General features: G+C 35.8%; 1 protein-coding gene across 1 annotated transcript in view; it reads left to right on the plus strand.

Annotated features, from left to right (window-relative positions):
• Window positions 1-14,200, plus strand: part of CEP120 (centrosomal protein 120) — a 40,228-nt gene that overhangs the window by 6,772 nt on the left and 19,256 nt on the right. Inside the window, exons 5-15 of the mRNA XM_065744319.1 lie at window positions 377-525; window positions 783-980; window positions 2,774-3,001; window positions 4,128-4,332; window positions 5,195-5,308; window positions 6,585-6,762; window positions 8,286-8,435; window positions 9,805-9,987; window positions 12,865-12,961; window positions 13,048-13,200; window positions 13,891-13,980. Coding sequence (XP_065600391.1) covers window positions 377-525; window positions 783-980; window positions 2,774-3,001; window positions 4,128-4,332; window positions 5,195-5,308; window positions 6,585-6,762; window positions 8,286-8,435; window positions 9,805-9,987; window positions 12,865-12,961; window positions 13,048-13,200; window positions 13,891-13,980 — 1,745 coding nt within the window. The remainder of the gene's footprint in view (window positions 1-376; window positions 526-782; window positions 981-2,773; window positions 3,002-4,127; window positions 4,333-5,194; window positions 5,309-6,584; window positions 6,763-8,285; window positions 8,436-9,804; window positions 9,988-12,864; window positions 12,962-13,047; window positions 13,201-13,890; window positions 13,981-14,200) is intronic.

The following is a 14,200-nucleotide window of genomic DNA, read 5'->3' on the forward strand; positions in this document are numbered from 1 at the left end:
TCATTCTCCCATTGACAGCTGGATAGTGTGATATGTCCAGTTCCTGTTTTTCATTTCTCTCAAGTGAAAGAAAACGTAACAGACTGCTACCTAATGATATAAAGTTCACATCTGTTTAACATTAAAAATGCTCTATCATTCTTTCCAGTGGTGAGCAAAATAATACATGTCACCCCTGAATAGAAAATGATTATTAAAAAAATCACGGCACCTTTGGAATTAACGGGACATGTGCTTAGAGATTTGTTTTATACTCAAATACTTTGGAACCAGCTATCAAGTTCTTTATCATCTATGTGGAAAGATTATGATTATAAAGAAGATTCCTGCTGCAGTTGATAACATTGTAACTTACTTCTTGTCTCTTTTCTCTTAGTGTCTGACCTTCTTTCTAGACTAGATCCTAAAAATATTGTACCAATACTGAATGAAGAAGAGGGCTATCATCAGATTGGACCAGCAGCGTATTGTAGAGACTACTTTGTTTTGTCTGTAACCATTGCGTTTGCCTCACAGTTGGAACAGGTTTGTGTCCAGTTTAGTTTTGAAGAAATGCTGTGCTACACTTGTATTTTTGCCTTCCCACGGCTCATTTCTAGTTAGAATTTTTTGTTCTCTCGTCTCATAACAAATAGCCTCGTCCCTGTACTGAATTAATATAAGTTAAATGGAAGTTTTAAAACTATGTAGTACTTAGGTGTTAAATTGCAGATGAAAGATCAAAGTTCTGTTCGGGCACTGAAACTGCAACGATGCATTACTCTTTTTCACTTATCTTTTAGTTAGTTCCTAGTACTGTGAAGCTTCCTGAGCGTCAGCCTGAGTTTTTTTTCTACTACTCGTTACTGGGAAATGATGTAACAAATGAACCTTTCACTGATTTGATTAATCCTAACTTTGAACCAGAAAGAGCTTCTGTTCGAATACGTAGTTCAGCTGATGTCCTTCAAGTTTATCTTTGTGCGCAGTCGAAGTTGCAGGTAAGCGGTGTCTTCTCGAATGTGAATGAAAATAGCTGAAATAAAGAAAATAAAAGAAATAGAATTTAGCTTGCATTGAAACTAGATTTTTTTTTTCAAAACTTCCTTGTATTACAGTGTTTTGGCTCAAATGTAACTTCCTTTTAATGCTAATGGGGGAAACACTAGCAAGTTTTTCTGCTCAGAGAGAATGCAATCTCTTTGTTGTGGTGGCTTATAGCATAATTTGGTGTTTGTGTGTCATGGTGGAAGTTGCTGCTGCAAAACAATAATGTTAGTAATGTGGCATCCTTGTGGGCTCTCAGCTCTGGGACCTCCTGAAAGCTGACCATCTGCCACCCATGCTCCTGTACCTCTTGAATAAGTTCTAAAATCACAGTGTGAGTGTGACTAATAAGAGGGGTCTGGGTTTTCCTCCCATCTCTTAGCCAAATGCTGTTTTAAAAATGCTGCAGCCATATTCAGTGTGTTGTAAGATATACTCATCTTCAGCTGTGCCTTTAAAGATTGGGAAGTATTGAAAGAATTTGTAGGGAACTGCTCTTGGATCACACTTAAGTGACTACAAGTACGTCAGTGCTTCTGAGGGTAGAACACGGTTTTGAAACGTAGCTGTTAAATACAACAATGTTATAAATAAAAGGTCCGTATCCTGACTTGCTCTCTAAAGATCCTCTTCTGCCTGTTCTTTAATGGATTATAGCATTTAAACTTGTACGGATAACTCTAGTTTTGTGACCAGGTTAGTTTAAAAATGTTACTGTAACTTCGTTTCAGATTTTTTTTTCTCTGAGCTTGAGATATTCTTCTAATTTTTGAAGAAACATAGGGATGTATTTGGGATTTCATCTTAGTTGATGATCTTGAAACAAAATATTAAGTATGTCACACATATATATATATACACACACGTGGGCACAGTTGTGCTGAATTTCTATCAAGTTAAAAGACTGTTCTTTCAGCAATACTTATGAGGTCCATTTCTTGATGTACTGCTTTTTTGACTTTTTCTGAGTCAGCTTCTCAAAATTTGGGATACAGTAGTAGAAGGATTTTTTCTGATCCTTAATTTGAATATAATTTTTTCCCATAAAAAGAAGTCTAATGCTAAACTGCAAATTTGGGTGTATGAACATATATGTATTAATCTGTTAGATGTATTAAATGTCAACAGTGTTCTGGTTTGCTTAAAAAAACTAACGCACAGAAGTGGCTTTTATTTGGGGAATGTGAAACTGATGTGTAAGTTTCAAAAAGTAAATTTCGCTGAGGAAAACAAATTGCACTTTTTTATATCCTTCTATTGATATGAACAAATATTACACTGGAAAGTAGGAGAAGTTGAGTTAAAGTTTGAAAAAGGAACATAGACTTAGCAAGAATTAAGAGTATGATTACTTATTTCTGTTAAGCCATTTTAGCTTAATTATTTAAGTGGAGTCTAAATATGAACTTTCAAATAAATTGCTTTATTTGTTTCTGAGTGATGCATTTTGTATGCTTATACCTTAAGACCATGAATCTGTAATTAACAGGCACACGCTAATAACTTTGTCATCCAGAAGGGGGGACGTGATTGTCCTCAGAAGTCAGTGTGCACTTGCTGATCCATTGCTATGATAACACTAGGCAAATCCTGCCAGCTCAACACTGAAATTTCATAGCTGTTCTTAGACTGCTCAGAATACTAGTTCTCAGTATATAGGGAGTAGCCTAGGGATGAAGGTTTTTATGAGCAATACATATGGAAATACATACGTCATTTCCTTCCTGGTACTTCTGTACATATACAGATTCATCTTTGCTGTGGTGACCAGTCCCTTGGAAGCACTGGAATTCCCCTGTCTGGATTACTGAAGAAAGGAAATGTGGAGCTTGATCAACACCCTGTGGCAATAGAAGGAGCATTTATCCTTGTTCCACCAAATAGAGCTAAACAAAAACTGACACAGTTGCCTCTGGATACGGCTCCTACTGTTGGAGTATCTGTAGTTCTACAAAAAGAGCACTTAAATGTCCAGGTATAACTTAGTCATTTTCATAGAATCACAGAATTGTAGGAGTTGCAAGGGACTTCTAGAGATCATCAAGTCTAACCCCCCTGCCAAAGCAGCTCCCTAGCCCAGGTTGCACAGGTAGGTGTCCAGGTGAGTCTTGAATCTTTCTAGAGAAGGAGACTTCACCACCTCTCTGTGCAGCTGTGCCACTGCTCCATCACTGCACTGTGAAGAAATTGTGACACACATTTGTGCAAAACTTCCTGTGCATCAGTTTATGGCCATTTCCCCTGGTCCTATTGCTACGCACTGCAGAGAAGAGTCCAGCCTCATCCATTTGCGTTCTGTTCCTTAGGTATTTATAGACGTGGATCAGATCTCCACTGAGTCTCCTTTTTTCAAGGCTGATCAGCCACAGGTCTCTCAGCCTTTCCTCACAGGGGAGGTGTTCCACACCCTTCATCATCTTTGTAGCCCTCTGTTGGGCTCCTTCCATGAGATCCCTGTCTTTGTACAAGGGAGCCCAGAACTGGACACAGTACTCAAGATGAAGGCTCACCGGGGTAGAGTAGATGGGGAGGATCACCTCCCTTGACCTGCTGGCCACTTTCTTTTTAATGGATCCCACTGGCCTTCTTGGCTACCAGGGCACACTGCTGGCTCATGTTCAGCCTGTCACCCACCAAGGTACCCAGGTCCTTCTCAGAGCTCCTCTCCAGCAGATCATCCCCTAACTTGTACCTGTGCATGTGCTTATTACTCCCTAGGTGCAAGACTCTACACTTGCTTTTGTTAAACATCATCTGGTTCCTTTCTGCCCAACCTTCCAGCCTGTTCAAGTCCAACTGAAGGGCAGCACAGCCTTCAGGCATGTCAGCTGTTCCTCCCTGTTTTTCAGTGTTATTTAAGATGAAGTTAAGATGATTTTGTGTTAGTTAAGATGTTGTTGCACAGCTTCATGCTTAAAAACTTTGTATTTGATAGTTAAATATGTAACAGAAAAACAGAACAAGACTTAAGTTGCTTTACATGAAGAGTACTTTCATTGCTTAATTTTTTCTGTGTGAGAAAGGTAATCTCAGACTTACTGTAGTCAGAATTTTTTCCATGTATGCTGTGATTAATAAGAAAACCCTCTCACTTAATTCAGCATTTGATTCCTACCAATGTTCCAAGTGAACCTAAACTACCGAAGAAAGTTCTTTCACCTAATGGTGGAGAAACAAAGGGCCTTCAGCAGAGATCCCAGGGTGTCCCATCTCAGATTGACCACTCTCCTCCAGTAGAAGATGAAGCAACAGAAAGTGAAGCAGAAAGTTTGAAGTTTGAAAAAGGGACAGAACTAAAGGAAACTGGTATGTGATGCGTGTGTGGTTTTTGTTTGTTTTTGTTGGTCCTAGTTGCTGAGCAGTCTTGGGTTATGTACTACTTATTTATCGCCATAAATCTTTGGCAAGTAAAATTTACTTAAGCAGGATGAGTGACAGTGAGATTAAGTGCTAGTTCTTGAAAACATTTGAAAGAATCAGGTTGAGGATTTGTTGGTGTTTGGATTGCAAGTGCTACAGATGCATCCGGCATTCCTTTTCAAGACGTAGACCATTTGAAATTACTTGAATTTGAGAATGGTGAGGTTTGATACAAACTCAGGAGGAAAATGTTTTCTTCAGTCATAGTGGTCTAAAGAATGTATTAAACAGAAAGATAAGGAAAATGGAGAATTTTTAAAAGAGGGTTTCTGTTTGTTTGTTTAAATGTACTTTGTGGCATAATAAATGATAAAAACTAAAACCTATGCTACACAAAGCGTACAGGTTGGGGAAGAAACACAAGCAGTTGAGGTTTGGTTGTTTTTGGGGTTTTGTTTTTGAGATGAAAGGGAATAAAATATAAAGATAGAATAATTCTCAAAAGAAAATGCTTGTTTGCTTAAAAACTACTTAGCATGCAACATCTCATACAACAAAAGAGATGTTAATCCTAAAGAAATCCTGTTCTGTAAAGGAAAATTTTCTCTCAATATTTGTCTGCTATTTCTGGAAAATTTCTTTTAATCCTAACAGGTCTTGCCAAAGCAAAGGTTAAATCCTTTTACATTCAATGTATCAAAACTTTTATGAGCTATAAAACCATTTTGAATGGTTAAGAAAATGCAGTTAATACTCTCATAGTGCTCCAGCAAGGTGAAAAGTGTGTCACTTCACCATTATCTTTCAGGACTAGTGGGTGAATCTTGCAAAGATGTTAACAAACAGTACACTGAAGAGCTCCCAGTTTTCCAATCACAGAGCAGAGCAAAATCACCACTGTTATCAGGTCTGCAAAATTCCGGTAATGCAAAATAGTTTATCAATGTTATTACAGTGAAGATAATGTAAATATAGTAGCAATTCAAATGATTTTTTAACTTTAGACTCTATGCATTTTTGTTCTCTTCTCTGTAAAAGCCTCAAAGTTCTTCCTGTCCATTTAATTACACAAAGCAATTTAGTGCCTGTTACCTAAGTGACTCAAAAGATTTAATTTCATTACCGCATTATGTTGACTAGCTGATGTTGAAGTTCTGAAGTTTTTCCTTTGTATTATTAATGTAAAGAAATGCTCCACAAACCAGCAGAAAGAAAATTGATGCTAGCAATGATGTATTGTTTTTTTAATTGCAATAACAGAAACATCTTGGAAGATTATGAAGAGGGAAGATAAGAACAATTAGTAGATCAGCTGGCAGATCTTGCCCTTTTTGTCTGCTTTAGTCTTTAGTTTTTGGAGGATGCCTTTTTGGAGACTCTTATCTGTAAAAAATTTGTTGTTTCACCTGTTACTTCTTGAAGGAGGTGGTGAGGAGGCTAAGGTCCCAGTTCAGGGACTTGATAAATCTGAAATACTTGTGACTAACTTTTATAATTGAACAGGCCCCTTACTGTCAGTATAGTTTCTGTTTACCACAGTATAGTTTCTGTTCACCAAATAGTGGTACGGACAATCCTATCCTATCAGTGTGTGCCTGAATGAACATATACATGTTATGGTCTTAGCTGCACCACTTCAGTTCTTAATTCAATCATGAACCATCAGCATGGGAGCAAAAGTTTATGCTTCTTTATATGAGCATTGTAATAGTTCTGGTTCTCTGTCCTTTACAGTCTAAAACTAAAGAAGTCACAAATAATCTTACTTTGTGTGTATGTATATACACATGTATATAAAATACAGATTTTATTATCATTATTGTAATAACACCTGTGTGCACTCAGGTTTGCTAGCAACTGTTACAGAAACTGTAAGAACTAAATTCTCCCTTGATTCTGTGTAGTGGTGCAGTATCTTAGATGTTAGTTCAGACTTTCCAGTAATATGCGCTTACATAGCTTAAGGAAAGAGAGAAATATCTTCCAATGTATTCTCCTTAGTTTTATTTTTCTTTATTTTAGAAGCAGTAACTTAGAGTGGCTATATTTTATAGTAGTAGTTTATATTACAAGGAATTTAAATCATTTAGGTAGTCATTTATTTGCCCTTACATAATAAATGAGACATATATTTAGTGCTTTTGTTGTTTTGGGCAGAACAAATTATTAAAAATGTGCGTGTTCTCTTGTGATTTCAGCTGATGATGCTCCAGTGATTGCACCTCAGCCCAATTCTGTGTGTGCATCTGGTTGTTCTGAGTCTGCATCAGCACAGAAGATTCTTATTCCAGCGGCCTCTCACCATTTTTGCTTTTCAGTAGACTTACGAAGTGTTCGTAGTCTGGAAGTTGGTTTTCCAGTAAACTGCGTTTTAAGGTATGATTTGTTTTGGTTTATCTTGTTCCTAGTAGCAGAGTGATTTTCTTTCTTTTTATTTTTTATTTTTGAAGTCTGAATAATTGCTATCAGTGTGCCGCCTGATGAAATATACTTTCATTTAGCTGAATGCTTTGGGATGTTCAACTAGTCTATCTTCAGACTTCTTAGGGAGTTAAAGACAGTATGTAGCACTTTACCTGCACTGGAATTCTTATTAAATTGCTCATCTGAATATCAATAACTCGCTTTCTCTCTTTCTGACTTTCCAACTGATAGAAGGCGGAACTTCTGTAGCATTTCATGTCCGTACCAGAAAGAGGTTGTGTTTTACTAATGGATTGTGTGATACTGAATCTAAAATACACACTCCTTTCTTAAAGTGAAGAACTTGTGCAGTAAATGTTTTATCATTTTGATTAGCATTAGGGGTTTGATGGCCTTTTTATACAGTGAGCAAACTTTAATAGGAAGAAATAGCTATTTTTGTTACATTGGTTCCTCAAATTGAAAGAAAAGGCAAGCTCTTGGATTCTTGAATGCTGTGCCTCAAGCAAAAACAAAGCCTCAGTAAGTTTGGAGCACTTGCATAAAGATCAATTTGTTGCTGTTGTAAAACATGATGGATAAATATGGGAGTGCTTCTGGAGTGTAATCTTCAGGGAGCACAAGTTGGCATGGAAAAGTTGAACGAGTTAGAGAACTAAGAACTAAAGATGAAGTGCCAATTAAAAGTAAGGGTACTAAAGCCCTCACATCAGCATTCAGTTTGTTTTTGTTTAACTTCATCTTTTTATTTTTCACTCTTCCAGTGATTTTTTTTACCAACTTCTTTTCTCTTAGTATTTCCTTAAAATTATGGCTCAAAAGTTAATAGATAGTGGAATGTAAAACTTTTCTGTTAATTTACAGCTTTTTAATGTCAAGTAAATAGGCATTTTCAGTTCAAGCAAATCAAAATTCAGTAAGTTCCTGGCCTCTTGGTCATCACACCCTGAATTTGCCAACATAGTACTTTCAGTACACATTCAGTCGTACCTGTAAAAGGTCTTTCCTTTTAGTAAGTTGAACTGTGGGTATTATAAACAAATAAAATGTGAAACAAATTTTCAAGTGGTTCTGACACTGAGTGTATTTAAACTTTGTTATTGCAGTTGAACCAATTTTAGTTATAAACAGTTAGAAATGTTTTCAAGTAACAAGGCATATCTGTGTATAGTACTTAATTCTTCTTCGGTTATTTTATAAACTGTGCAGAGAAATCGAATTTTACTATTACTAAAGATTAATTCATGTTTCTGAACACCCATATGGATTTTGAAAGCTTTTTGTCAAAATAACATCAAATATAAAGGAAGCTGCACTAGTACTGAAGTAAATGAGAGCTCAGTATTTCAGAGATAAGTTCTACTATTGCATATATTTGTGCAGTTTCCACTAGTTAGTTTTTCTTTCTGAAGAAATTAAGTTTAATAGATGTGATTATTTTTTTAACTTATTGCTGTTGCTGTTGTTTTTATTAGGTACTCCTACCCCTTTTTTGGCAGTGCAGCACCTATTATGACAAGCCCTCCTATAGAAATCAGAAAGAACATGGAAGTTTTTCTTCCCCAGTCCTACTGTGTATTTCACTTTGCAACTACACCTCATCAGCTTCAAGACATATTCTTGAGGTGATAACTTTTGTTCTTCTTGTCCTAATTATAGTAAATGTGTTCTCTATTCTTCATTATAACTAACAAGTTTCTAATGCTTGACTGAAGATCTTCAGTTTGAGTACTTTACTAAATAATCAAAATGCTACTGTCACTGAACATTTAATACATTGCTCTTTCAATTTCTTTCATTACTTACATTTAAAGACAGAGACTCTCAAATTCTTGTTTTTTTTCTTGATGTTATGGTTTTATGATTTTTGTTATTGGTATTCCACATCATAACATCATGTAGTGCGTTGAGATAGAGTTAATGCTCCAGCTCTATGGATCATGGATAGTTATGGGTATACTTGTCTCAGAAGAGAAGAAGAACTACATTCCCCAGAGGACTGTGCGATGCTTTGCATTTTTAGTTCTTCCACTCAGAGGGAAAGATAAAAACTGTCTGTGGTCACGGGACACTCTCTTTCCTTTGGGATGGACTCAGCAGTGGGTGCTCGCTGCCGTCTGCCTTCAGCGTTAGCGTAAGGTCTTCGGTTTATCAGATACTCTCTCTTGCTCATTTTATTTATTAGCTTCAATTCCAATTATATTGTATTATATTGTGTTATTTTGCTTTCTGATATCTATTTAGTAAATTAACTTTCCTCCTCAGATCGTTGCTGCTGTTTTGTTCCTAGGCCCATCTCCCTTTTCCCTTTCCCCCTTCCCCTTTCCTCTGGCGTGGGTCGCCCGCACCAATCGTCACAGAACCGGGCCGAACCTGCCTGTAAACCATTGACACTTCAGTACTTCCATAGGCCAGAATCATTGCATGCTGCTGCATTAGACCTTTAAGTTAAAGGTTTTTAACATTTCTAATTAAGTAGTTTTATTTCAGTTGATAATTTTTTTTTCATTTATCTCATTTTAATATATAATGACCTCTGATGTCTTTGTAAATGCTGAAACCCAAGAAATTGAGTACACCTTCACTGTGGGTTATGGCATGGTTTTTCCAGAAGCAGTACCATCCCTTTTGACAGGGATTAAGATGTGCAGTGAATGAATCATTAAAATAGTAGTATTTTGAAAGAGAAGGCACAGATTTATTCTGTGAGTGAGCTGAAATATTTATAGGTAATTATAAATGAAGTTTGTCTAGGTCTAATATTTTTAAAGTTAATATTAGTCTTTTTCATTGCAGTATAGCTTTTCAGAAATATTGGAGTATTGATGAGAAAGTGGTGGAAAATACACAGACTCCATTAATGACATTCCTCTGAGTGAAAGGCAGTAAGCCTCTATTATTGTTTTACTCTTGTGACCAGTAGTGATCTGGTAGGTTCATGAAGTCTTCCTCTTGTGTGTTGATCACTGACATGAAGATCATTTGCTTTTTCAGACTACCTCTATTGGTTGAATTGTGGCACAAGGATAAAACAACCAAAGACTTGCTTCTAGGGATTGCAAGACTTCAGCTTTCAAATGTTTTGACCTCAGAAAAAACACGGTTCTTGGTTGGTAATGGTGAACAGTGCTGGCGCCAGACTTACAATGAAACTGTCAGTGTCACAGCAGCACAAGGGTAATAACTAAACATTACTTTCTTGTAGTGAACTTTGAAGAAGTATTTAATATTTCTTTCAACAACAGTCAGCTTTTCCTCTTTGCCTTTTTTTTTTTAGGTTTAAAACCTTTCTTTAATTGGAGGAAATTGAGACTTGCATGTGAAGGCTGTTTTCTTCACAGAATTCTGCTGGTGGTCTTCTAGCAGAGAACATGCTTAAAACATGAAAATTTTTTGAATTGCAGCAATTACTTGCAGCACTCTTAGTAATTTTTTTTTATTATGATAAACGCACAAAATAAGAAATGTTGATGGATTGAATCTTACAAATCAGAAGCTTAACTGGGATTTCTCCAGGTCTTCTATAGATGCCTTACCCAGCTTTGGAAATTCCTACATAGTATTTTTACCAGTGCATTAATACTTAAACTGTTGATATATCAACTTGGTCATTTTCATTCTAGGAACTCTAGTAAATAAAAAAATTAAATAGAGAAACATGAAATTAAAACAAAATCATGAGTAATAACAGAATTAGCAGAGATCTCAAAGAGGGTTGCTAATGTTCAAAGAAAATACTGCTTAAAATTAAGTGTACAGTGTTTTTGGTAGTCTGCAAGTATTTTGAAAATCAAACTCACAAACATCTCTTTATTTGTTTTAACCTAAGCTTTCTGTGTTGTTTTCCTTACTTGAAAATTCAGTATAAGGTTTCAGAGTACACAGAACTTCCATATCGTTCTTACACTGTTGTTTTCTCCCATCTTTATGTGAAAGTATGGTTCCCAGTAGCTCACTTCTGTGAGTCTGTACTTTAATTCAGATGCCTTTAACAATCTTTATAGAAAATAATTCTACTGAAGGATACTAACTGAAGTGGTGAATGGGCTTCTTGTAGAGCAGCAGGATGGAGGAAGCCATTTAAGACATAAAATTTTAATTTCCAGATGCATATTGTGCGGCCCTACACCACTACCAGAATCATTTTCTGTAATTCACATCATTTAATAGTGGTCTTGGATAAACTTCATAAATAGATTTAAATAAATAAAAGACCATGAAAATGTTACTGAGGGACTTTACTCATGAAAGTTAAGAATTGTGAAAACCTTGTGTTTGTCCATACTGTTTTCAGTGCAGCTGACTTCAATGGAATCTAAGAAGGCAATCCATAAAGAGATTGTGCTCTGATAATAGCAGTATTTTCTGCTTGAGCACATCAGAAGGAGCACTGGTTTTAGTTCATGTTTTTGAAGATGTGTGTTTGTTTACATGAGGGATTGACGTTTTGTTTCATATAGATGAAGTTAATTTGTAGTGACTTCTGTCTTAAGCGCTTGCTGCAACTGTATACTGTTCTAGTAGTTGATGTCTAGAGCCTTGTCATTTTAGTGTGATAATGAAACCTGAAAAAAAAGTTTAAAAGCCTTTTAAAAAATAACTAAAAATTCTGTTAAGTCTGGAGTCATTGTTAAGTCTCTAATTGTACAGATTCTACATTCCACATGCAGGAAAATTGCATATCTGAGGACTGATATGGAGACCAGTATCTTCTGTCCTCTCAGACTTACAGAAAACTGATCTCTGCTTCTGTTTAATTTTTTTTTGTGTGCGTGACCTGATTCTGTGGAAAGTTTCTCAGTGGACACTGATGCTTTCACAAATAATTAAAGTGTAAGATAAAACCTGCTTTTGCACAAAACCTAACCAGTAGATGGCGTTCTCAAAGTGTCATCAGCTCTGCATTTTGCTGTTCAGATACTTTTCTAGCTTTTCTCCCATTGGTGTTGTGTTCAATTTAGACTTGCATGTTAAACTAATGTAATAATATTACTGACGTCCATTACCTTGAATGTTGTTTTTTAATTTGTTACTAACAGAAAGTTGTAACAACTCCATGCTGTATAGCCCCATTTTTCTCCTACAGGTAGTAGTGTACAGGATTGCACTTTTTTTTTCTTTTTATAGCTGGGAGAGGGAATTTCTGAGGAAACTTCAGTAGTTAATTCCTGCAAATCACAGCATCCAGGCTTTAAGTGGTTGTTCCACTGCTTTCACATCATTATATAGTTTATAACTGAAATGGTAATGTTGTTTCTGACCATTTTTAGGTTGTATTTCACATTAAACTAATTATAACATTCAGTTAAATGTTTTATCTGTGTGTTCTTACTCTTAGCATCTTTCTGTACAGAATACTTTTGCTTACTGCATTAGATCTGAGTTTAGAGGTTGGACAGCCAGGGACAACCTGTTCAGTTTGGACAGAAACTGTAACTTATTTTAAATTATTTTCTTGAAATATGTGATTTCTGGACATTTTCTCACTGCAGTAGAGGAGACAGATATTTCCCATAAGAAGGCCTGTCTCTGAGTGGATGTAAAGGTATCAGTTGTCTGTGCTGAAGCTCCTAGAAGCATGTTTTTTGGGATTCCAAGGATACCGTGCCACAGATGATGTTAGGTGACTTGTTATATCATGGTTAATTAGAAAGTTATTGTTGGTTTGCTTTTTTTTTTAATGGTTAACAGAACTTTTTTGAGTATCTTAACATGATGAATTCAGTGGCAAAATGCTTTCAACAGGTATCCTGCTTAAATTTAAAACTGCAGATAAAATTTCTGGATCACTGTCTTGTTACAGGTTAAATAAGTTCCCAAATACAAGCTTAGCTGCTTAGGTCTAAAAGCTTACTTTAGTTATATAGATCAGACCTTAGGTGAACAAACTGTGTAGAGAACATGGTTGAAATATCACAGAGAAAACTATTTTAGTAATCACAGAAAACCTAGTAGATCTTCAACACGTAAAACTGCAAATTTGTCTTACAGTTTACTTCCTGTATTTTAAGCCTGTCATAAAGCCCTGTAATAACATTCTAATGTAATTTTCAGGTCAGACACCAGAATTGCAGAGCTTTCATATGCTGTCACACTGGAGGACTATGGGCTTCTGAAAATCCATGAACTTCTGGTGTCAGATTCTTCTCAAGTAAATTTTGCATTTATATTAATCTTTTTCCTTGAACAGTTCATTGCTAAGTTGTTTTTTCAATTAAATATCTATTGTTACATCAGTGTGTAGGTGCTGGTCAGCAGCGGCATGCCACTCACACTCAGAATCATTGTGCTCCAGAAAAAGAGCTAGAACCTCGAGAAACTCTTGAATACAAAGCGGCACTGGAATTGGAATTATGGAAGGAAATGCAAGAAGGCATTTTTGAAAATCAGGTTTTTACTCTTCTACTTCTAAACAATATAACCACCTTCAGAAGCTTTGACAAAATTGGTAGGAGGAATAGTAACTGTATTTTTTTGTTAAACTTTCTCATTGTTTCTAGAGCTGCATCTTGCTTATATGCTTTAAAGCTTTGGAGTTGTACAAGAATATCTTTTCCATACTGTTAAAGGCAGAATATTAATTATTATGAAGTGATAAAGTGGTTGCTATGTAATTAAAAATGAAAATATCAGTTTCCCTTCATGGTTTATGAAGTGCAGTAGGTATTCAAGATGTAAATTAAGTATTAACTTTACGATTATTTATTCAGTCAGATTCTACTGCTGTCTTTTTACGCTTGAAAGCATTCTGCTCATTCTATAAATGTTTCCTCTAACAGTAAAGATAGGCATCGTTGAAGTCCCATGCAGATTAAGAGAGTGAGAATCTAGTTTGTCTTGGGTTTTTTTTTCTCAAAATTAGGCTGACTTCACAGATCATTTGTAAGGGTAAGAAGTATCTTTCACTATCAAAATATAACTGTATCTCTAAAATATAACTGTAACAGTTATATATAAGTGAGTTACAGTAAATCAGTGTGATAAAGGCTTAATTCTGTTAGTTGTGTCTAGATTACGCTATCAACAGTTTTGATATGAGTTTCTATTTGGGGACTTTTTTTACTTTTTTGCTTTTAAAAGCTGAAAAAAAAGGAAATGGCCCGTATGCAAGCACTTGCAGAAGAATGGAAGAAGAGAGATGAAGAGAGAGAAGCACTAGTGAAGAAAAAGGTATGGAAACCCATTCATATACTTGCTGAAGCATCTCATTCATAATGTGATAAAATACTTAGTAGCTACAACATACACCAAAGAGACCACAGTAACTTCACACAATACTGAGTATGTATTTAAGCCACAGCAGTGCAAAAAGTAATGTCACAGAAATAATTTGCTTTACTTCAAAATCTGTCTAGTGATGTGTTTGTTTAATATAGATGGGAAACTGCTA

This window comes from Cyrtonyx montezumae, unplaced genomic scaffold (assembly GCF_038088225.1).
Source record: "Cyrtonyx montezumae isolate F1298 unplaced genomic scaffold, pur_monq_1.0 scaffold_30, whole genome shotgun sequence".
In the NCBI taxonomy this organism is placed as follows: Eukaryota; Metazoa; Chordata; class Aves; order Galliformes; family Odontophoridae; genus Cyrtonyx; species Cyrtonyx montezumae.